Here is a 25,885-nt window from a genome sequence, read left to right as displayed (position 1 = left end):
TTGGAACCGGTTCAGGGAACAGAACAGAAAACTGGATAATGACCAATTTTCAGAGGAACAGAATCAGAACCGGGAGCGAAGGTGATCTATACTGTTCCGGATCAAAACCGTTGTTTTAAAAGCATGAGAACTGGTTAATAACATTATTTTACGTTCCGCCATTTTTTTCCAGTCTCACAAAACTCTGTCACTCAGAAACGTAAGCCCCGTTTCAATTGGCAATTTGAAGTCAAACCGGGTTGGGCTGGCCTTGGTGGGCTAGCTCAAATTGTGTTTCCACTGCCCCCAGAAATGAGAAATTATGCAATGTTGCTAAGTAGCCAATATGTGACTGCAGCTGGCTTCGCTAATGTTGCTAGCTAGATGGAAGATGTTGAATAATTTCATTCACCCTCACCATGCTGTAACAAACGTTACCCCATACTTCTGCAAGTACCAGCCAGATTCAGAGCCATGTATTTTGCTTGCTAATGTTAGCTATCTAGCTAGCTAAACAGTTAGCGTCGTTGCTAGAATAACAGGCTAGCTAGCTTAATTCCTACCTTGCTTGCCATGACATTGGTTATTAGATAGCTACCTAACTAAGCAAACGAGTCAATAGGTTTGATATGATGTAGCTAGTTAGCTAGCTAGCTTTCAATATGACCTGGCCAGCTAAAATTCCTGCTAGCTCACGTTAGCTATCTAGCTAGCTTGTTTCAACTCTGATTTGCTGGCTAACGTTAGGTAGCTAGCATTCAAGGGCTGAATGTTCTCATAAAAGTTTATTGTGTAGTGCAAAAATGAATGAAGGATCCAGCTATGGTGGTTATTCGTGTCATGTCTGACTACTGCAGTACTGCTTGTCCATGTGCTAGCTAACAGCAACAAGCCCAGATGAGCTAGCTAAACGTTTTGACAGCATCCAGCAGTGATCAGCTTTGCGGTTACATATTAAGGGCGTCACCAGCCCAATTTCTAATTTAGCTGGCACCAGCTGTGAAACTGGGCTGCGCTGGCCTGTGTTTCCCTCGACCCAGCTCGAATTTGAGATTTTCATTCGAGCCAGCTCGAATATAGCCCTAATTTTAAGTACCAGTGGAAATGGGGCTTTATTCCAGTGTCTGCCTGCCAACTGGAAATCTTTGCCAGTGTGTGTGCATGTGTAGGCTACCTGCCCCTCCGCCTCTGAAGCATAGGCTACTGTAGCCTACTGATGTTACATGCATGATTCAGAAATTAGGGAGAGAGATTTTTAATTAGAGAAGAATGGATTAACTTTTTCAATGCTAGTTAAGGATACTATAGTTATCACATTTCAAGTTGGATTTATTAACTACAAAAAGGTAAGACTTGTTTTTATTTTAATTCTGGTGCCGCTCTGCACACACAAGCTTGTTAGCTAGCTAACTAGCTCTGGTTCAACGTTAAGCCAACTCTCGGAAGTTCAAAGACAATCAAAATTCCTCCATAGAAGTCGCTCATCCGTATGTATAATTCTGTGGGCCTAATTCAAATAATGCATGTCATAACAAGATGCCCAGCGCTTCAAGCCAAGCATCCTCCACCCTATCTCGCTCTCTCCCCACCCGCAGAGTTGCAAAGAAAAAGCCATATCTCAGACTGCCCATCTTAACCTTTTATTTTTATTGGCCAGTCTGAGATATGGCTTTTTCTTTGCAACTCTGCCTAGAAGGTCAGCATCCCGGAGTCGCCTCTTCACTGTTTACGTTGAGACTGGTGTTTTGCGGGTAATGAAGCTGCCAGTTGAGGACCTGTGAGGCGCCTATTTCTCAAACGAGACACTCTAATGTATTTGACCTCTTGCTCAGTTGTGCACTGGGGCCTCCCACTCCTCTTTCTATTCTGGTTAGAGCCAGTTTGCGCTGTTCTGTGAAGGGAGTAGTACACAGCGTTGTACGAGATCTTCAGTTTCTTGGCAATTTCTCGCATAGAATTGCCTTCATTTCTCAGAACAAGAATAGACTGACGAGTTTCAGAATAACGTTTTTTGTTTCTGGCCATTTTGAGCCTGTAATCGAACCCACAATTGCTGATGCTCCAGATACCCAACTAGTCTCAAGAAGGCCAGTTTTATTGCTTCTTTAATCAGCACAACAGTTTTCAGCTGTGCTAACATAATTGCAAAAGGGTTTTCTAATGATCAATTAGCCTTTTAAAATGATAAACTTGGATTAGCAAACACAATGTGCCATTGGAACACAGGACTGATGGTTGCTGATAATGGGCCTCTGTACGCCTATGTAGATATTCCATAAAAAATTAGCCGTTTTCAGCTACAATAGCCATTTACAACATTAACAATGTCTACACTGTATTTCTGATCAATTTGATAATATTTTAATGGACCCCAAAATTGCTTTTCTTTCAAAAACAAGGACATTTCTAAGTGACCCCAAACTTTTGAACGGTAGTGTATATTGACTGAAAATGTGCCAGAATTCCAGGTATTCTTTAAAGAGGTAGGGTTTCAAGTGTCTCCGGAAGGTGGTCAGTGACTCCGCTGTCCTGGCGTCGTGGGGGAGCTTGTTCCACCATTGGGGTGCCAGAGCAGCAAATAGCTTTGACTGGGCTGAGCGGGAACTGTGCTTCTGTAGAGATAGGGGAGCTAGCAGGCCAGAGGTGGATGAACGTAGTGCCCTCGTTTGGGTGTAGGGTCTGATCCTGAAGGTAAGGAGGTGCCGTTCCCCTCACAGCTCCGTAGGCAAGCACCATGGTCTTGTAGTAGATGCAAGCCTCAACTGGAAGCCAGTGGAGTGTGCGGAGGAGCGGGTGACATGAGAGAACTTGGGAAGGTTGAACACCAGACGGGCTGCGGCGTTCTGGATAAGTTGTAGGGGTTTAATGGCACAGGCAGGGAGCCCAGCCAACAGCGAGTTGCAGTAATCCAGAAGGGAGATGACAAGTGCCTGGATTAGGACCTGTGCCGCTTTCTGTGTACACCTGTTCTGAAAGGCCCCAGAATCTGCAACACCACTAAGCAAGGGGCACCACCAAGCAAGCGGCACCATGAAGACCAAGGAGCTCTCCAAACAGGTCAGGGACAAAGTTGTGGAAAAGTACGGATCAGGGTTGGGTTATAAAAAAATATCAGAAATTTTGAACATCCCACGGAGCACCATTAAATCCATTATTTCAGAAATGGGAAGAATATGGCACCACAACAAAACTGCCAAGAGAGGGCCGCTCACCAAAACTCACGGACCAGGCAAGGAGGGCATTAATCAGAGGCAACAAAGAGACCAAAGATAACCCTGAAGGAGCTGCAAAGCTCCACAGCGGTGATTGGAGTATCTGTCCATAGGACCACTTTAAGCCGTACACTCCACAGAGCTGGGCTTTACAGAGGAGTGGCCAGATAAAAGCCATTGCTTAAAGAAAAAAATAAGCAAACACGTTTGGTGTTCGCCAAAAGACATGTGGGAGACTCCCCAAACATATGGAAGAAGGTACACTGGTCAGATTAGACTAAAATTGAGCTTTTAGTCCATCAAGGAAAATGACATGTCTGTCGCAAACCCAACACCTCTCATCACCCGAGAACACCATCCCCATAGTGAAGCATGGTGGTGGCAGCATCATGCTGTGGGGATGTTTTTCATCGGCAGGGACTGGGAAACTGGTCAGAATTGAAGGAATAATGGTTGGCGCTAAATACAGGGAAATTCTTGAGGGAAACCTGTTTCAGTCTTCCAGAGATTTGAGACTGGGACGGAGGTTCACCTTCCAGCAGGACAATGACCCTAAGCATACTGCTAAAGCGACACTCGAGTGGTTTATGGGTAAACATTTAAATGTCTTGGAATGGCCCAGTCAAAGCCCAGACCTCAATCCAATTGAGAATCTGTGGTATGACTTAAAGATTGCTGTACACCAGTGGAACCAATCCAACTTGAAGGAGCTGGAGCAGTTTTGCCTTGAAGAATGGGCAAAAATCCCAGTGGCTAGATGTGCCAAGCTTATAGAGACATACCCCAAGAGACTTGCAGCTGTAATTTCTGCAAAAGGTAGCTCTACAAAGTATTGAATTTGGGGTGGTGAATAGTTATGCACGCTCAAGTTTTCAGTTTTTTTGTCTTATTTCTTGTTTGTTTCACAAAAAAAAATATTTAACATCTTCAAAGTGGTAGGCATGTTGTTTAAATCAAATGATACAAAACCCCAAAAAATCCATTTTAATTCCAGGTTGTAAGGCAACAAAATAGGAAAAATGCCAAGGGGGGTGAATACTTTCGCAAGCCACTGTATGTGCAGTGAGAAAGACATCAAAAGCAGGGCTCATTGTGTGATTTGTAGTGTGTGCCTTCTAACTGGGTTAAGCCTTCCACCACACAAAGATAGCAGTAGCATGCTGGATATACTCTCCTTGTTGTGTCCTTGTTTGATCTTCACCAGTTTTGACAAAGTGATGTAACTCAACCATGATTCACATGTCCACTGATCTGCTCCACTGGTCCAAACAATGGTTTGTCCACTACTAAATGACGTAGTGTTGTCCTAAAGAGCCAAATGTTGGTCAAATGAATCCACAGCAAGGAGAGATGAGTCTGGAACTATAGTTTATCTTCCTTTAGCACCTCACCTAAATGTGCATTCTTTATTTATTTCCTTCCAGTTGGAGATCATGCTGGAGGCCAAGGTGTGGCGCGAAGCGGCCACACAGGTCTTCTTCGCCCTAGGCCTGGGTTTTGGAGGGGTCATAGCCTTCTCCAGCTACAACAAACGGGATAACAACTGTCACTTCGACGCTGTGCTGGTCTCCTTCATCAACTTCTTCACCTCTGTGCTGGCCACCCTGGTGGTGTTCGCCGTGCTCGGCTTCAAGGCCAACATCATGAACACCAAGTGTGTCGCACTGTGAGTAGTACACTATAAGCCACTCACTTTTAGAACACCGGAATGTAGCCTAATCCCCCAAAGCATTACCCTTTGGTGATTATAGGCCAATATTGCCAATAGGCCAATATAATATGCCTGTTTGATTGTGACTTTTAGTTAAGAAGATGCTTTTATCGATCGTACATTTCATAGAGACACACAGTATATTCAATGCAATGTATGTGGCCAATACTTGAATCATGCTGTAAACACTGAGCCATGTGATAAGGCCGATAAGATATTAGCATGGTCTTGTATGATAGAGTATCCATTTTGATCTGGTTTTATATTATTTTCAATCTCTCAGGAACACTAAGAAGATAATTGCTTTGCTAGGGAATGAGGTCAGCCACGACCTGATCCCCCACCACATCAACTTCAGCGCTACTGTGAGTGCTGAGGACTACCAACAGATGACAGAGATCATCAGAGGGGTGACGGAGAAGGATTACCCGCATCTGGGCCTGGACTCCTGCAGCATTGAGGAAGAGCTCAACAAGGTGAGGGGCCATTGTCTTCCAACAGCTACATCATTCTAATGCAACGAGTTGGTCAGTGGAGACAGCCGTCGCAACATCTGACGTAAGGCAATGGGTGAGGGGGCTCATGGAATGTATAATATCATTATCTTTTTGCATCTTTTATAATCATAACAATCGCTTTTAGGTAGCATTTTACTTGAAGAAAACCCATAAACAGTCATAAAAACTTGTGCCAGACATGGTATCATCACGTCAACTGACTTTGCACTGTCATGTCACAAACCAGGATTAGCTACGCCCAGAGCCATATATTTAGAGAGTTGGGCCAACTTTTAGAATGGACGCCATGTTTGCGCCTGTGAGCATTTCATTTATCCATACATGATGAGAATTTGGAATCTTGTACATAGCATTGTTTAAAACTCAGAAAATTCAGTGAAATGCTATTGGTCATTATAAACTGGGTGGTTCGAGCCCTGAATGCTCATTGGCTGACAGCCATGGTATATCAGACCGTATACCACGGGTATGACAAAACATTTATTTTTACTGCTCTCATTACGTTGGTAACCAGTTTATAATAGCAATAAGGCACCTCGGGGGTTTGTTGAATATGGCCAATATACCACAGCTAAGGGCTGTATCCAGGCACTCCGCGTTGCATTGTGCTTAAGAACATCCCTTAGCAGTGGTATATTGGCCATATACCATACCCCCTCATACCTTATTGCTTAAATATAGCCCATAGGGAGATAACATGGCTGCCATGGAATGTAGTGTCATGTAAATGCATCATAATGCAGAAACCTCAATGTCCTAGCTTTCTAAGGGTGCGTTCGTAAATTCACTCTGGCTATCTACTCGGATTTCAGAGCACTCTCATCTGAGTGTGCCAGAGCGCAGAATAATTGATGAATTTATGAACGTGCAACATCCGTTGAAAATGACTGGTGTCGGCAAAAAAACATTGTTAAATTGTTGCAAGCAGCACAGTTACAGTCACTAACGCTCTAGATAAAATGAAAACATCCTAACCAGCTCTGCTAGAGCGAGTAAAATGGTCAGAGTGAGGTGTTCTCTCATTTGTGTCTGGAAGTAGCTAGCAAGCTAGCCAACTTTAGCCGGTTATCTTGGGTGTTTGACTGCCGTTGTGATGTTAGAACGCTTGGATCAACCCTTCTACTCGGCCAGAGCGTCTGGTGTGCGCTCTAAATGCTCTGAGTGCGAAACACTCAGAATTTACAAAATGACCCAGAGCGCACTCTGACACACTGGAGGCAATTTACGACCACACCCTAAATATATGGCTCTGACTACTCCTATCCAATGACATTTTTTTGTGTCATAACAGTGCAATGTAAACTGTTACTGAACACTGTTTTCCACAGACTGTGGTAGACTTGTCTCTAGATGTTGTCTACAGTCGTGGTCAAAAATTTTGAGAATGACACAAATACACATTTTCACAAAGTCTGCTGCCTCAGTTTTGATGATGGCAATGTGCATATTCTCCAGAATGTCATGAAGAGTGATCAGATGAATTGCAATTAATTGCAAAGTCCCTCTTTGCCATGAAAATGAACTTAATCTCCAAAAAACATTTCCACTGCATTTCAGCCCTGCCAAAAAAGGACCAGCTGCCATCATGTCAGTGATTCTCTTGTTAACACAGGTGAGAGTGTTGACAAGGACAAGGCTGGAGATCACTCTGTCATGCTGATTGAGTTAGAATAACAGACTGGAAGCTTTAAAAGGAGGGTGGTGCTTGAAATCATTGTTCTTCCTCTGTTAACCATGGTTACCTGCAAGGAAACACGTGCCGTCATCATTGCTTTGCACAAAAGGGCTTCACAGGCAAGGATATTGCTGCTAGTAAGATTGCACCAAAATCAACCATTTATCGGATCATCAAGAACTTCAAGGAGAGAGGTTCGATTGTTGTGAAGGCGTCAGGGCGCCCAAGAAAGTCCAGCAAGCGCCAGGACCGTCTCCTAAAGTTGATTCAGCTGCGGGATCGGGACACCACCAGTGCAGAGCTTGCTCAGGAATGGCAGCAGGCAGGTGTGAGTGCATCTGCACGCACAGTGAGGCGAAGATATTTGGAGGATGGCCTGGTGTCAAGAAGGGCAGCAAAGAAGCCACTTCTCTCCAGGTAAAACATCAGGGAGAGACTGATATTCTGCAAAAGGTACAGGGATTTGGACTGCTGAGGACTGGGGTAAAGTCATTTTCTCTGATGAATCCCCTTTCCGATTGTTTGGGGCATCCGGAAAACACCTTGTCCGGAGAAGACAAGGTGAGCGCTACCATCAGTCCTGTGTCATTCCAACAGTAAAGCATCCTGAGACCATTCATGTGTGGGGTTGCTACTCAGCCAAGGGAGTGGGCTCACTCACAATTTTGCCTAAGAACACAGCCATGAATAAAGAATGGTACCAACACATCCTCCGAGAGCAACTTCTCCCAACCATCCAAGAACAGTTTGTGACGACCAATGCCTTTTCCAGCATGATGGAGCACCTTGCCATAAGACAAAAGTGATAACTAAGTGGCTCGGGGAACAAAACATTGACATTTTGGGTCCATGGCCAGGATCTCCCCAGACCTTAATCCCATCGATCCTCAAGAGGCGGGTGGACAAACAAAAACCCACAAATTCTGACAAACTTCAAACATTGATTATGCAAGAATGGGCTGCCATCAGTCAGGATGTGGCCCAGAAGTTAATTGACAGCATGCCAGGGCGGATTGCAGAGGTCTTGAAAAAGAAGGGTCAACACTGCAAATATTGACTCTTTGCGTAAACTTAATGTAATTGTCAATAAAAGCCTTTGACACTTATGGAATGCTTGTAATTATACTTCAGTATACCATAGTAACATCTGACAAAAATATCTCATAACACTGAAGCAGCGAACTTTGTGAAGACCAATACTTGTGTCATTCTCAAAACTTTTTACCACGGCTGTACACGTCAAGATTTGACTTTCCAATTATTAGAAACCTTAAGGAAAATATTCTTACTAGAAGTGGATATTACTGACTTACTTACATAAAACCTTCTTCTTCTTCTTCTTCTTCTTCTTCTTCTTCCCTGTCTTCCTCCTCCTCCCTGTCCTCCTCCTCCTCCTCAGGCAGTGCAAGGTACAGGCCTGGCCTTCATTGCCTTCACAGAGGCCATGACCCACTTTCCGGCATCTCCCTTCTGGTCCGTCATGTTCTTCCTGATGCTGGTTAACCTGGGCCTGGGCAGCATGTTCGGAACCATCGAGGGCATCATCACACCTTTGGTCGACACCTTCAAAGTCCGCAAAGAGTTCCTCACAGGTCAGTCCGAGACAGGGGATGGAGGAATATATGGCTCATTATATCTCAATTCACCTTTCCATGATTCCTCTCATCTTATCTCCTCGTTCCTTCTCAATCGTATTGGAGAAGGTCCAAGGTCCCCATCGGACCTTCTTCAATGCATTGTGAAGGAGGACGCAAGCAGAGAAGATGCGAGTAATTGAGAAAAAATTAAAGAGAGAAAGCCTGTGTCAGTGTGTGGAGGTAGACATTTTTCCACAATGTATCCTCAGCTGAACTCTATTGATGTGTGTTTGCTATAGTAACAGGTCAATTAAGTATTACCTACGTGTATGATGTATTATGGCTTTTTGCTTTAATGCTTCTGGCTCAATATTGCATAATACTAATCTAATGCACAGTAGATGTGTGGCACCAAAGATAATTTCATAATTATGTTGCACTTAGTTGCAGCCACATGTTGATCAATATTGTGCATGAATTCTGTTAATGAGGATGGGTCATTCTTGAATTGCGGTGGTAAATCCTGTCCCTTGTCTTTGGTACCATGTAAAAAAAAAAAAAAAAACTTTAAAATGACAAAAACAGAACAAATAAGACATGTTCCGTTTTATTTAACTGTTATTTAATAAGTAAACGTATGTGACCCACCACCTGCACCATACTTGCAATGAAAACAACTTTCTGACAAAATTAGAAACGTAAAATATCTGAAAATGTAGCGAGACTCTTACCGGTATACATGGATGAACGCTTCTCCCTCTCTGTCATGGATGCCATGGTTGCCCTTAGTTTGAAAATGTCATCCGGAGACAGGTGTTTTATACAACAGCCTTCTGTGTTCTCTTTTCGACTCCCTGCGCATTTGCAATCATACTCTGCTTCCACCGGGCGTTCCACTGATTTCAAAACTCGGTCAACTTCTTCCATGACAACAACACTGTTGATCGCCGTTTCTTCCCCATCACTGTCATCAGAAGACTCTACGATGTCTTGTTCAATGAAAATGTTTTGACAAAAATCAGGGATTTCAACATCATCTGATTCATTTGTAGAGTCAAAGAGTAGTAAGTAGTCCATCACAACTTTTTCCCACTGATCCTTGTCGATAGCGCCTGTTAAATTTAGGGCAGCAATATTGAGAGCAGTAGCAACACTTCTGCAGTTCGTCATGATATCTTTCAAAAAAGCCGTGGTAGTACTGAGCAGCTCATGTTATAGACACAAGCATGCTACATGGCAGACCAATCTGAACTCATCTCGCGTCCAGCCCATCCATTATGTTAGCCAATCATGGCTAGCGGGAAGGTTCCTGTCTTTTTCTGTGGCTAAACAAACTAGGCTAGTAATTTAACAATATTATTTGTATTTACAGATGGCATACAAGTTTGTTATTAAGGAATCAAAGAATCAAATCAAATCAAATTGTATTTGTCACATGCGCCGAATACAACAGGTGTAGACCTTAACCAACAATGCAGTTTTAAGAAAGAATACCAAAATAATTACAGAAAAAATTACAATATAAAATAATACGAAATAAAAGTAACAAATCATTAAAGAGCAGCAGTAAAAATAACAATAGCGAGGCTATATACAGAGGGTACCGGTACCGAGTCAATGTGCGTGGGCACCGGTTAGTCGAGGTAATATGTAAATGTAAACTCAGCAAAAAAATAAACGTCCTCTCACTGTCAACTGCGTTTATTTTCAGCAAACTTAACATGTGTAAATATTTGGATGAACATAACAAGATTCAAAAACTGAGACATAAACTGAACAAGTTCCACAGACATGTGACTAACAGAAATTGAATAATGTGTCCCTGAACAAAGGGGGGGTCAAAATCAAAAGTAACAGTCAGTATCTGGTGTGGCCAACAGCTGCATTAAGTACTGCAGTGCATCTCCTCCTCATGGACTGCACCAGATTTGTCCGTTCTTGCTGTGAGATGTTACCCCACTCTTCCACCAAGGCACCTACAAGTTCCCAGACATTTCTGGGGGGAATGGCCCTAGCCCTCACCCTCCGATCCAACAGGTCCCAGACGTGCTCAATGGGATTGAGATCCGGGATCTTCACTGGCCATGGCAGAACACTGAAATTCCTGTCGTGCAGGAAATCACGCACAGAATGAGCAGTATGGCTGGTGGCATTGTCATGCTGGAGGGTCATGTCAGGATGAGCCTGCAGGAAGGGTACCACACGAGGGAGGAGGATGTCTTCCCTGTAACGCACAGTTTTGAGATTGCCTGCAATGACAATGCAAATATGACAATGCAAATAGTCTGGGTAGCCATTTCATTAGATGTTCAGGAGTCTTATGGCTTGGGGGTAGAAGCTGTTTAGAAGCCTCTTAGACCTAGACTTGGCGCTCCGGTACCGCTTGCCGTGCGGTAGCAGAGAGAACAGTCTATGACTAGGGTGGCTGGAGTCTTTGACAATTTTTAGGGCCTTCCTCTGACACCGCCTGGTATAGAGGTCCTCCTGGATGGCAGGAGGCTTGGCCACAGTGATGTACTGGGCCGTACGCACTACCCTCTGTAGTGCCTTGCGGTCGGAGGCTGAGCAGTTGCCATCCAAAGTATCACTTGGTGTTAGAACATTTTAATGAAGGGAAATAACATTGTGAGTAACATAATTAATCATATTAATTGAGTAAATTATTTTTAAAGGATTGATGACCTTAGATTTTAGAATTTGTGGCCTCCATTTCAGAAAATTTACCTAAAATGTATCATTGGTGTTACCATTATTGGTGTTACTACTCCTACTGGTGGTACAATGTTATCATAATGGTACAAATGATTTCAAGTCATTAAGCTACCATAGTAGTTGATGTAGAATGGGAAGTTAAAATAACATATTTTCTTCCAAAATGCCCAAATGCCCAAATGCCACCGTAATTCAAGAATGACCCAGATGGCATTTCTCCCCCTTGTCCCTTTTTACTAATGTCCATGTATTCTCCCTCCTGTAACAGTGGGTGTCTGTCTGCTAGCCTTCTTCATTGGCCTGCTGTTCGTCCAACGATCTGGGAACTACTGGGTGGCCATGTTTGATGACTACTCCGCCACGCTGCCCCTGCTCATAGTGGTCATCCTGGAGAATGTGGCTGTTGCTTGGGTCTACGGGACTGACAAGTATGTACATGTCAAATTATATACAGAATGTCAGTAATCTGTGGTTTTCTCCACTATAATTCCAAATTCAAAGCTGTCCATCCAAATACAATGACAAATATTATTTAAATTCAGTATTCAGAATTAGTTAACCATGAAAAGTTATCATGAAATAATACCACTTAACTTTAATATTACCTGCTATCACCTCTGGTATATTGTACAGGTACTGTATGTTAAACATAATTGCCAAACTCAACACAGTCTAAAGTTTGTACCATTATGTATCCTCACCTTCTGTGGGATCCTGTCCCTGCTTCTCCCTTGTTCCTCCGCCCAGGTTCTTTGAGGACCTGAAGGACATGCTGGGCTTCACTCCGTTCCGGTTCTACTACTACATGTGGAAGTACGTGACCCCCCTGCTGCTCATCCTGCTGCTGGGCTCCAGTGTGATCCAGCTGGGAATGACCCCACCCAGCTACAGTGCCTGGATAGAGGACCTGGTGAGTCATCTGTGGTGTCTGTGGTCTCTGTTGCAACTGTCAAATACAGTATTTTAGTTCAGTTTACCTTCGGTTCAATTAATGGGATACACAGGCTTTTGTTACACTCCCGTACCAAAACACCCAATTCAACTACACATCAAGAGCTCTGTTAACTTTTTCTATAGTCCAAATTGCCTCCTGTACTTGCCTTTTTTCCTTTATCCACACTAATTGTAAAATACCTGGAAACCTGGATGGTTACTTGATAGCCCTCTGCCATAATAGCTTCACCAATCCTCTTGGATTATGAGATCAGCACAGATGGAGGAGAGGACTTAACTTAGACTAGAGGACTTTACACTTAAAAGTGATTTAAGATGCAACCTATTGTCACATGGGCCCAACTTGGTTTTAGTGTTAGTATCAGTTTCAGGCCAGTGAGAAGTAATATACAGTAGTAACCTCTTGCTCTCCCTCCCTCCCTGTGTGTATGAGGCCAGTGAGAAGTCTCTGAGCTATAGTGATATACAGTAGTAGTAGCATTAGTAGCAGGAATACTATACAGTTCTAACCTCTCACTCCCTCCCTGTCTCTCCTAGGCCAGTGAGAAGTCCCTTAGCTATCCTCCGTGGGGCCTGGCGGTCTGCATCTCCCTGGTGGTGATGGCCATCATGCCCGTGCCCGTGGTCTTCTTCCTCCGCTACTTCAACATCATCGACGAGAACGCTGGCGTGGTGTCCACCATCTCCTACAAGAAGGGCCGCATCATCAAGGAGAGCGCCAGGCCCGAGGAGGACGACGATGCCAGCCTCATCCACGCCAAGTCGCCCGGCAGTGAAGCGCCCTCGCCCATGCCTGGCAACAGCATCTATCGTAAGCAGAATGGAGGGGTCCCCGATGCTGCGCCCAATGGCCGCTACGGCATCGGCTACCTGATGGCTGACATGCCAGACATGCCCGAGTCAGACTTATAGAGCGACTTGTAGGGCGATGTCTATGGTCCTCCCGCCCTACTGGCTGGCCAACCAATCTCTTTTCTGCGTGCGTTTAGTCATGAGAATCATCATCAGCATATTTTAATTTGTAGTGTATCTGTATATTCTTTGTAGTTATCGTAGCTGCTCCCCTTCATGTTGTCATCGTCCCCTTTTGCCCTGAAAATTATTAAAAAGGTGTGTCCACTCTACATACGATCTCCTTTTGACTTCCCCACCCAGTCGCTCCTTGGCTCAGTCCCAAATATATCCTCTCTAGCTCCCAGTCCTGGAGACGTTGTTGACTCTCCCTAGTGGACAGAACAGGACGGTATTAGTGTAAGCAATAAGGTGGAATCAAACTCCACCAAGCCTACTATAGTGCTAGGCAGGGTGGGGGTGAATTCAATTATGTCAATTCAGTAAGTAAACTGAAATGAAAATTGTCTTTATTGCTTCTCTATGAAAAAATTAATTGATTTTGAATTTACTTTCTGAATTGATTGAATTGAAATGGACTTACCCCGAACTTGATGCTAGGCTCTGCTAGGGAGAGTCAACAAGGGTCATAGGCTATGGACCAGTGAGGGATCCGTTTGGGACTGGACCTTCTGTCCACAGTGTGTCTCTTGGAGATGTGAGATAACCAACCCCCCCCCCCCCCCCCCAACAGGCTGTGTACATAATGACCTCACCGCTGGCCCAGAGTACTGAGTTAGTAGCAGTGTAGGCGCTTTGGATGACGTACTTGTTGACAATGATGCTATACTGACCACATTTCTTTGGTGTAAGTACAATATAGTGCAAACAGCGAAAGGATGGCATTGAAACTGATACCCCCCAATGATTGTTCTAAAAGAAAATGTGTGCCTAAATAACTTATGATGATATGTTTATAGAATACATGGAGGACGTTGTATATTTAAGGTATTCTGTAAATATATATAAATATTATAAATATATTTATCTGAATAGTTTGGATATCAGAACTCCTTGTTTTTTGGTAAGAAGTGCTTAAAATCCTTAACGCTGGTCTCTTTTGTTGTTTACTGATGTGCTGTCGGTCTATGTAAAGAGTTTGACTCCTCTTGATAACGTGTAAATACTTTTTTCCATGAAATGGCTTCAAAACACAATGTATTTTTTTCCCTGTCGAGATTAAAGATCAAACTTGGTCCATACTTTGCACTGATGTCTATGTAGTTCAGTGTTGTCCTCATCTCACCGTTTGTCAGGGAAACGTTAACCGTGAGTCAGATCAAACAACAGATGCAGACAGACTCATATTATATTGAGTTAAGGCTACGTCAATAGGCAGCGTATTTAACTGTGTTGCATTGCCCTCTAGTGTGCATAAGGTTAACCTCTTAAGGATCTGACCCTTTTTTTTCAATTTTCGACTAAAATGATAATACCCAAATCTAACTGCCTGTAGCTCAGGACCTGAAGCAAGGATATGCATATTATTGATATCATTTGAAAGGAAACACTTTGAAGTTTGTGGAAATGTGAAATTAATGTAGGAGAATATAACACATTAGATCTGGTAAGAGATAATACAAACAAAAAAACATGCTTTTTTTTGGGGGGGGGGGGGGGGGTGAGGGGTGTTTGCGTCATCTTTGAAGTGCAAGAGAAAGGCCAGCAGTGATGTAGGATTCTAGATGTGATTTAGATGTTGTCCACCAGATGGCAGCAGTGTGTGTGCATCGTTTCAGACTGATCCAGTGAAGAATTACATCACTACACAATATTTTCTATCAAGTCTGCCAAGAGTATTCCCAAATGTGCCGAATTGGTTTTCAAGTACAGTACATAACTATAGAGAACATACAAAAATGCTATGGTAATACAACATTTAAGTTTGCACACTTCTAGGAATGTAATAAATTATGGATCATTAGCTTCCCTACAGAAAATACATTAACCTTCTCACATCTAGATGGACGGGCGGGGTGGGTGTGGAGTCAGAGGTCAAACTGTAGAACCCAGTTCCTACATTTGAATATAACAATTGATTTTTCAAATAAAACTACACTACATTTTATCTCTGGGACCCTCAGGATGACAAATCAGAGCAAGATTACTGAATGTAAGTACATTATTTACCTTCAGAGGTGAATATATCAAAACAGTTGCCGTGATACAAGTGTTTTGTTGTTGTGCGCTATCCTCAAACAATAGCATGGTATTTTGTCATTGTAATAGCTACTGTAAATTGGACAGTGCAGTTAGATTAACAAGAATGTAAGCTTTCTGCCCATATAAGACATGTCTATGTCCCAGAGAGTTGGCTGTTGTTTACAACACCATTCTAGTCACATATCGCATATTGAGCAACAACCGTCGCATATAAGGGACGCCAATCCCGTAGAGGTTAAGGGCTTTTTGGAGTCATGGGTAACTGCATACATGGAATATCTCTGGAAGTGGGCGTATCAACAGAAGTGGGAGGATCAACAGAAGTGGGTGTATGGAAAGCGAATCAGCTAATGGGCAGATTTGTTGCCACTCAAGACCGTTTTGCGTGGCTGCTGTGTTTTCAAACTTTCCGAGTGTGGTCTTGGTCGTACTCGGCAGAGATGACAGTAAGGAATTTCAGTTAGGCTAACGTCTTGCCATTCACTTTGAGCTGTGTCTATGGTGTAGCTGCCTAAGTTCTTCATAGATGTACACTAGTTTTTTTATTGTTGTCTAACATTAACGTGGCTATAATCTACCAAGCTAACGTTAGCTAACCTAGCCTGTTAAAGTTAGCTATCTTCACTTAGAGTTCTGTTTGCTGTGAGCGACTGTTAACTAACGTTATCAACTCATCTAATTAGCTAGTTAGCTAACTTAGTAATCTTTTTTTCATTGATGTTTGTTTGACAGCATGTCACTGTTTTTAAAGCTGCTGATGGCCGCATGGTTTTATCCCAGTGCTAATTGTATCATTGCCCCTTCTGCCAGCCCTCCATTATCAAGCCCTGAGACTATTCCAGTTTGTGGGCACACATTTCGTGGTGGGGAGTCGACTCCAAAATAATAGATTCCTCGACTCCTTGCCCGTCGACTCCCATTTCTGGGTGTCAAGCTAGCAGAATCGACTCCAAAGATTCAGTATTTTTGCAACAGAGGAAACTATTTTCCGTAGTCTACTTCGAGAGTTTCTCGCATCTTTTTATGGAGCCAGATAGCTGCCAAAAGGTTGAATGTACATATCATTAGGATTGTAAGAAAAGCCATGCGTGAAACATTGAACGTAACCGTTAAATTAGATCTGTAACTGTACAAACCCTATGTTATGACTATGAATGAACATTTACACGTTCAATTCTTACTTTACGTCTCCCTTTACTCGGTTACAGATATTTTTTATACGTATAAACTTTTGTCAGGAATGTGGCATCTGCAAAGGACATGAACCGAACGTAGCTTGTCGAAGTTAGCTAGTCAATCAAGCAACTCTTCTTCTTCTTCTAAGTTATATTGGCGATCACACAATTTAATGTGCATCCCGCCACCTACTATGCGGGATGGAAACAGGATTCCAAAAACAACCAAAAAATAAATAAGTAAAATAAACTAAATCAAACAACTTTTCTGTTAAAAATACATAAATAAAAAAGATCTGATCCCTACACAGGCTCAAGGGGGAACCTGGGAGGGTGGTTCTTCCGGCGCCAGTTCCAAAAACTTTTCTGCCGCAGCCACAATAATGTCCAGTTTCTTCGACTTCTTTGAAACTTGTGCTGTACAGTTTATAACCGTGGCAATGAATGCAACAAAATCCACCTTTTTAACACACAAGGTATCTTTTGTCTGGCAGCAAACATTTACTACAGGCTGTGGTGTATCCACTACCATCTCTTCACTAGCATCACTTGTTTTCTCAATTATTTTAAATCGCCTCCGCATAGGAGATTTGATTGACCGCTCTAACTTTTGCCACCTCAATTTCCTTCACCCTTACAGGGCACTCCAGGAACTCAGGTTCATGATCCCCACCACCATTGCAAAACCGTCGTCCTTCTACACATTGTTCTTCAGTATACTCTGTTTGTCTGCACACACTTGAAACATGGCCAAATCCGTTAAAATGCTTACACTGCAGTGGTTTGGGGACGAAAGATCTTACAGTGTATCTTACATAACCAAGCTTCACATGCGTTGGTATTTGCTCTTTATCAAAAAACAACAGAACTGACAGACTTTCTTATATTTCTCCATTCACCCAGCGGGACAGATGCCGAGCACCAACCACACCAGGAATTATTTTCAGGTATTCAACCTGAACATCCGTCTTCACCCCTGAGATGACTCCTTTCACTGGTGCTCTACTCCGAAGTTCAAAACACAAAACTTCTGTTGTCCGGATTCTTTTGAGGCCCACTGCAATCTTCCTCTGCTCTTCAGAAATACAATTAATCAAAAGAAGACCACTCCTGGTCACTCTGACAGACTCCACTTTTCCAAGCGCATACTTCACCGTTTTCGACATCTCAAACAGGTTTCCCACATATGCATCCTTACTCAACACACACATCCCAACAAGAAGCGATACATTATCATTTACACACGTATCCGCCACTCCAATTTTAGACAATTTCCTTTTTGTTCCAGTTTTCGATACTACTGTTGTCCATTCAGAACATTCATCTTCAACAAATTTACTCGACGCGCTGCTTAATTCAAACTCGGCATCCACTTCCGCCATCTTACTCCTTCCAAACGCACTCCCCCCTTCAATCAAGCAACTCTAGCCAAGACGTTAGTTGCTTTGCAGCTTCTGGTTTCATTTCCAAAATAAAAGTCTTAGCTTGTTTTAGAACAGCAATCGAAAATGACATTATACCAGTAGATGGCGTAGTATAGGCTAGGGCCTTCAGCAAATGACTTGTGTGAGAATGATACTATAAAGACACAGAAGAGCCTTGTCTGGTTGGTGCCGAGCTGGGAGGAGGTCGTCGAGTAAGCTTGGCGTCGGGTAAGTTTGGCTTTATACATAGCTTGGGCTTTGTCGAGTAAGGCTTAAACTATGTATTTAGATTGTAGTTAGGTATTGTAGGTAGGTATCGTGGGTTGTTGTAGGTAGTTGTTGTATGTAATTATTGTAGGTTAGTATTGTATTCGGCGGTGCCGGGTGTAGCACGAAGCTAGCTAGCTAGCTAACTCACCACCTGGACTAGCTGGCGAGTAGCTATTAGCAACGGTATAGTTGTTTCACGCCTGAGAGTGCCTGTAATTACGCCAGCTGGCTGCCTACAATAATTACATACAATAACTGCCTACCATTCAGCTGTTTTCTAACCTCATTGTCTGAACCGTTAACGTTAGGTAGCAAGTGGCTACTGTGCTTGAAAATTAGCAAGCTTGTTGCAACCTGGATAGCTACTTGTAAACAATATCTGGAACGACCGAGCGAACAGACGTGAACTGCCTGAGTCAATTCAGTGGCTAGCTTTGCACTTGGCTAGCTAACAGTAGCTGCTAGGGGTAAGTCATAACCTACACTTGTGTTTTGTTTTTTACATATTGATAGCCCGAGTCGCTCAAGGAATTCGGGACATGGGTGACTAGTTAACGTTAGTTTGGCTCTCTCTGTGTGTTCGTGCCGTGAAAGGAGGGGTTCTTCTTTGTCTGAAAGCAATGGCTAGCTAGTTTGCTAACTATTCTAGCTAACTAACTGGCTGAATAAGTTGACGACGGACTCGCTCAAGCTGTCGGGACTAACCCACAACGTTAGACACGGACACGAACGATCTGCTTGTGTGTTGATACACTGGTGGTTGTTGTGGCTGAGTATTGGCGCTAAACCCTGCTGCTGGAGACCGGCATGCTAGCTGGCTGTGGCGTCTTATGACGAGGTGCCCGGACGTTTTTCACGGAATAATACTGCACCTAGTTAGCTAGCTGAATAAACTAGGTTAGTATATTCCTAGAAAACATTGAACCGCTGTAGTTTACAACAATTATAGTTTCTGAGGTGGAAGTTGGGAGAGTTATATTTGGGAGTTGTGGTGAGGGAGGCCCCGCTCTCTCCTTTCCCAGATGTTTAGTTCATTTTATTCCGATCTCCTCTGCATTATTGTAGCCATCTGCTGCAGCCTGTCAACTATGCCTCTGCCTATCCCTGTTCTCTCCTCTCCGCACAGGCTACACAAACGCCTCACACCGCGTGGCTGCTGCATCTCTAACCTGGCATCTCTAACCTCAGGCAGCCTCTGGAACTGCCGTTCTGCTGCCAACAAGGCAGACTTCATCCCAGCCTATGCTACCCTCCAGTCCCTCGACTTCTTGGCGCTGACGGAAACATGGATTACCACTGAAAACACTGCTACTCCTGCTGCTCTCTCCTCGTCTGACCATGTGTTCTCGCATACCCCGAGAGCATCTGGTCAGCGGGGTGGTGGTACAGGAATCCTCATCTCTCCCAAGTGGACATTCTCAATTTTTCCCCTGACCCATCTGTTTATCTCCTCATTTGAATTCCATGCTGTCACAGTCACTAGCCCATTTAAGCTTAATATCCTTGTCATCTATCGCCCTCCAGGTTCCCTTGGAGAGTTCATCAATGAGCTTGACGCCTTGATAAGTTCCTTTCCTGAGGTAGGCTCACCCCTCACAGTTATGGGGGATTTCAACCTCCCTACGTCTACATTTGACTCATTTCTCTCTGCCTCTCTTCTCCAGACCATCTCCGGTGACCTTCTCCCTTACCTCACCTCGCTGATCAACTCATCCTTGACCGCTGGCTATGTCCCTTCCGTCTTCAAGAGAGCGAGAGTTGCACCCCTTCTCAAAAAACCAACACTCGATCCCTCCGATGTCAACAACTACAGACCAGTATCCCTTCTTTATTTTCTCTCCAAAACTATTGAGCGTGCCGTCTTTAGCCAACTCTCTTGCTATCTCTCTCAGAATGACCTTCTTGATCCAAACCAGTCAGGTTTCAAGACTGGTCATTCAACTGAGACTGCTCTTCTCTGTGTCACAGAGGCTCTCCGCACTGCTAAAGCTAACTCTCTCTCCTCTGCTCTTGTCCTTCTAGACCTGTCTGCTGCCTTTGATACTGTGAACCATCAGATCCTCCTCTCCACCCTCTCCGAGCTGGGCATCTCCGGCGCGGCTCACTCTTGGATTGCGTCCTACCTGACCGGTCGCTCCTACCAAGTGGCGTGGCGAGAAGCTGTCTCCGCACCACGTGCTCTCACCACTGGTGTCCCCCAGGGCTCAGTTCTAGGCCCTCTCCTATTCTCGCTATACACCAAGTCACTTGGCTCTGTCATATCCTCACATGGCCTCTCCTATCATTGCTACGCTGACGACACACAACTAATCTTCTCCTTTCCCCCTTCTGATAACCAGGTGGCGAATCGCATCTCTGCATGTCTGGCAGACATATCAGTATGGATGACGGATCACCACCTCAAGCTGAACCTCGGCAAGACGGAGCTGCTCTTCCTCCCGGGGAAGGACTGCCCGTTCCATGATCTCGCCATCACGGTTGACAACTCTGTTGTGTCCTCCTCCCAGAGTGCGAAGAGCCTTGGCGTGACCCTGGACAACACCCTGTCGTTCTCCGCTAACATCAAGGCGGTGACCCGATCCTGTAGGTTCATGCTCTACAACATTCGGAGAGTACGACCCTGCCTTACACAGGAAGCGGCACAGGTCCTAATCCAGGCACTTGTCATCTCCCGTCTGGATTACTGCAACTCGCTGTTGGCTGGGCTCCCTGCCTGTGCCATTAAACCCCTACAACTCATCCAGTATGCCGCAGCCCGTCTGGTGTTCAACCTTCCCAAGTTCTCTCACGTCACCCCGCTCCTCCACACACTCCACTGGCTTCCAGTTGAAGATCGCATCTGCTACAAGACCATGGTGCTTGCCTACGGAGCTGTGAGGGGAACGGCACCTCCGTACCTTCAGGCTCTGATCAGTCCCTACACCCAAACGAGGGCACTGCGTTCATCCACCTCTGGCCTGCTGGCTCCCCTACCTCTGCGGAAGCATAGTTCCCGCTCAGCCCAGTCAAAACTGTTCGCTGCTCTGGCACCCCAATGGTGGAACAAGCTCCCTCACGACGCCAGGACAGCGGAGTCACTCACCACCTTCCGGCGACATTTGAAACCCCACCTCTTTAAGGAATACCTGGGATAGGATAAAGTAATCCTTCTACCCCCTCCCCCCTTTACTCCAACCCCCCCCCCAAAAAAAAAAAAAAACATTGTAAAGTGGTTATCCCACTGGCTATAAGGTGAATGCACCTATAAGAGCGTCTGCTAAATGACGTAAATGTAAATGTAAATGTCTAGAATAATCGCCTGAGCTGCAAAATAGAAAGTAAATATGATTTAGGCTAGGCCTATTCCACTATCTAAATATACCATGCTGGCCTCCCGAGTGGTGCAGCAGTCTAAGGTGCTTGAGGCGTCACTACAGACCTGTGTTTGATCCCAGGCTGTGTCACAACCGGCCGTGACCGGGAGTCCCATAGGGCGGCGCACAATTGGCCCAGCATCGTCCGGGTTAGGGGAGGGTTTGGCCGGGGAGGGGGGGCTTTATTTGGCTCATAGTGCTCTAGCGACTCCTTGTGTCGGGCCGGGCGCCTGCAGGATGACTTCGTCGTCAGTTGAACGGTGTTTCCTCCGACACATTGGTGCAGATGGCTTCCGGGCTAAGCGAGCAGGTGTTAAGAAACATGGTTTGGTGGGTCATGTTTCGGAGGACGCGTGACTTGACCTTCGCCTCTCCCAAGCCCGTTGGGGAGTTGCATCGATAAGACAAGATCGAAAAAGGGGGTAAAATTAAAAGTTATAATATGCCATGATGTTGTGCGGTATTTAATGGCCATATAATTGCATAATTTATTTTTATAGACATGTGGGGCTGCTGTGGTGGTCATGTAACCTAATGAATCACACTTCTTCCAGTATTTGGGAGCACGGACTGTAGGCCTTATATTGTATTTGCGAATTCCACTCTGTATGTTGGCTTGTTATAGCCATTTGCTTTGCACAACCCCATTACGCAGAGGCTATATCCATATCGATAAATGAGACAAAACCAAATATTGGTTAAGGCTTGGCTATAACCTGTCCTGAGCGAAATAGCCAAGAGGTCCCAAATGGTCAAGACTATCTATAGCCTATTCATATTGCCAGATCTGTTTTCCCTATCAGCCACTGCATGTGCTTCTTCAACTATTTTGTTGAACATTTATTTAGAGGCTATATTTAGAGGCCTGTGAGCTAGGGTCTCTTTTTAAGGGGAGGCCTATAATAAAAACAGTTATAAAACACAATTAGCGTTCTAAAACTATTCCGCAAGACACCAGTACCCAAAATGATAGCCTAAATTGCAATGCCTACAAGTTGAAGGCCTATTCTTTTTTTGGGGATAGGCCTTCAAGTATTTAGATAATTTTGAATACGCACGTGGATTTCAATAAACAAATGGATAAGACTGTTCTATTCTCTTTGATTTAGTTCCTATTACAACTCAGACAAATGACAGAATGGATGACATACTGACTGACTGAACTCAATGAAGGATGAATTAAATGTTCAAATATGTTGGAATGATGAGTTGCACGCATCATGCATGCTCTGCACTTTATTTGGCTAGTAGGCAAATAGGCCTACATTAGGGTATAGTGACTCTATGGCTGCATGCCTCCAGAAGGGCATCTTCTGGGGCTGTGGTGTGCTTTTCCCAAGGCGCATGGTGCTGTAGTGCTGCATGGAGATCACAAGCTCTTCAACTGGACAGCAGTGTCGCCATGGAGGGAGTAGCCTATATGGAGACTACCTAAGACCACTGCACTTATTGTAAAGTGTGAGAATAAGCTTATGCCAGATTTAGTCTACGTTTAACCTCTCCCTTATTCATTTCAAAGTCCATATGTTCATGACCCGATTCATATAAATCATGTCAAATTATTTTAAATTCATATCCTCCCACAGAATATGCTTTGGCAAGATTTTGAGTGCTGAAATATTCTAGAAAAAAAAAGAAGCCAGCAACCAACAAGTGCTCAGCATATGTGGGAACTCCTTCAAGACTGTTGGAAAAGCATTCCAGGTGAAGCTGGTTGAGAGAATGCCAAGAGTGTGCAAAGCTGTCATCAAGGCAAAGGGTGGCTATTTGAAGAATCTCAAATATAAAATATATATATTTTTGGTTACTACATGATTCCATATGTGTTATTTCATAGTTTTGATGTCTTCACTATTATTCTACAATGTAGAAAATAGTAAAAATAAAGAAACTGTTGAATGAGTAGGTTTTCTAAAACTTTTGACCGGTAGTGTATGTAATGGGGAGTTGATATACACTAACAATCAAACGCAAACAATTCACACAATGAAGTTATGAAACAATGAATGTGCACAAATTGAGAGACCGTATTTAGGGGAGAGAAATGCATTGTTCATCTGGACGCATGGTCAATCTGACGTCTGCATTGGCCATGCAGCATTTACGGTGAAATGGCCTTTGAATGAGTAGGTGTTCTAAAACTTTTGATCGGTAGAGTATATCACCAGTAGTACTATAATTCCTATAATTTCTTATCTACTATGTTTGTTACTTTGGTTTCGGTAATGTATTTTAATGCATTCAATATTATTATTCCCGTCTTCCAGTTCTTATTGGTGGACACAATGTTTGCAGAGTGCACAACCTATGCTACATTTGTGAGAAACAATTGTTCATTTTCTTTAATTCCATCTATGAGTTTTGTCAATTTAGTCATTGTCTTTTGTTTGGAGAGCTCCTGTCAGGACGTGCATAGAAGTAGGCCTATAGGCTACCTGGCCTGCGTGCAAATGTAGGCATATAAATGTGCCTATTTGGGGATCTGATAGTATTTCTGATTGGCTTAATGTACCACCACTAATGACGTGTAGAGCTTCTCAAAGTAATTTTTTCTTCACCTCAAACAGCAAGCAAACGAAGGCTGTTTTAACATCCATTGAGAATTACAATAGTTCCTCAATGTATTTGAAAAATCTTTCCAGCTCTCTCCCTTTCGATAACCACTCAGCGTGAAAGGGGAAAATGTCATGCTCTGATCCAATGGAAATATCATCAAATAGGCCTACCTGATTACTTCTTATTAATGCTTGACTTGGACTGAAATAGGTTCCTGTACTCATTTTGGTTGCTGGTACTGTTTATATTTAGGTGCAGGAGCTCAACAATATTTTTGAGCTAATATTATATAAGAGGAACAGGAGCTCAAGCAGTAGAACATTTGAGGTGCTGGTACTCAGCTCCGGTGAGCCCCTGCTGAAGTCAAGCACTGCTTCTTATCCCTAGCGCAAATAGCCTACAGCTGTGTCTGTCCCGAGCTCACTGGTGCCGGAAACTCTGAGGGCCCAGAATATTTTATACAATGTTACAAGTTTGCTAGCACAAGCTTCAGGCCAGACCCAAGTTAATAGTTGATAATAATAATATGCCATTTAGCAGACGCTTTTATCCAAAGCGACTGACAGTCATGTGTGCATAAATTTTTACGTATGAGTGGTCCCGGGGATCAAACCCACTACCAATTGAGCTACAGAGGACCACGATACAATGTTTCAAGTTCGTTGCACAGGCCATGTGTAGCCAATATGATTTATAGGATATTTATTTTTATCAGGATATTTTCTACCTGCAGGCTGCAATGTTTTTATTTGTTTACTTTATGTAGGCTATTTCTACATAGTTGGCAATGGCAATATAAGTTACTTTTTAGGTTTGTATAAGTTAATTTAGATTTGGATAGAATTTTGATTTACCCCATGACAATGATTTTGAGATATGAAGACTTTATTATAAATTAAATGAAACTGTCTGGCACGCAGATTGGTAGAAATTGTAATATAAATTGGCATTACACATGAGAAAGGTTGCCGACTCAAAGGCTGTTGATTTAGTTGAAGCCTTAGTTCAAACTTTGAATGACTACAGGGATGAGTCATTTTTTGATGACCTATGGAATGAAGTGCTGGACATAGCTGAGCAATGTGATACTGCAATACAGCCCCCTGCAAAACGACCAAAAGAGCTACGCTCTCAATTTAATGGAGACTGTGTACTCAGTATAGTAGGTCAGAGGTCAGATTCAGAAATAAAGACAGTTTTCGTACAACCTTTTTCTTCCCTGTCTTAGATCAGATGCTCGATGAGCTTAACAGACGGTTCTCTAGCAAAAACTGTGACATAATGAACGGCATCCAAACTCTAAACCCCAAAAGTTATGCATTTCTCAAAGAGAAGTCACTGTTTCCATTTGCTAGAATGTATGAATAACATATTGAGGACTTGGGGCATGAACTAAATCAGTTCAGAATAATTTTACAAAGGAAAATACAGAGTGGCATGCAGAGACCCTCCAGTGTAGTAGAGCCTAGCATTATTCATTGAGCCTTATAAAGAAGTTTTCTTTGAGCTCTTTAAACTGTGCAAAATAGCTGTTTCAATCCCTGTTAGTACCGCTTCTTGTGAACAGAGTTTTTCTACACTAAAGCTGGTGAAAACGTATCTTAGGTCCACAATGTCAGATGAGCGATTAAGCAATTTAGGTGTATTAAGTATTGAGTCAAGGAGGGCAAAGGCCTTGAATCTAGATGAATTTGCTGATCTTTTTGCAAGAAACC

The 25,885-nt window shown here is 43.5% G+C and overlaps 1 protein-coding gene across 1 annotated transcript in view; it reads left to right on the top strand.

The window, feature by feature from the left end:
* Positions 1–14,437, top strand: part of LOC311137456 (sodium-dependent neutral amino acid transporter B(0)AT2-like) — a 60,780-nt gene extending 46,343 nt beyond the window's left edge. The window contains exons 7-12 of the mRNA XM_084171972.1: positions 4,616–4,857; positions 5,186–5,378; positions 8,495–8,687; positions 11,653–11,812; positions 12,132–12,294; positions 12,876–14,437. Coding sequence (XP_084028098.1) covers positions 4,616–4,857; positions 5,186–5,378; positions 8,495–8,687; positions 11,653–11,812; positions 12,132–12,294; positions 12,876–13,250 — 1,326 coding nt within the window. The 3' untranslated portion in view covers positions 13,251–14,437. The remainder of the gene's footprint in view (positions 1–4,615; positions 4,858–5,185; positions 5,379–8,494; positions 8,688–11,652; positions 11,813–12,131; positions 12,295–12,875) is intronic.
* The last annotated feature ends 11,448 nt before the right edge of the window (positions 14,438–25,885 follow it).

This window comes from Coregonus lavaretus, assembly GCF_964263955.1.
Source record: "Coregonus lavaretus genome assembly, chromosome: 11".
In the NCBI taxonomy this organism is placed as follows: Eukaryota; Metazoa; Chordata; class Actinopteri; order Salmoniformes; family Salmonidae; genus Coregonus; species Coregonus lavaretus.
This window is presented reverse-complemented; position numbering and strand designations above follow the sequence as displayed.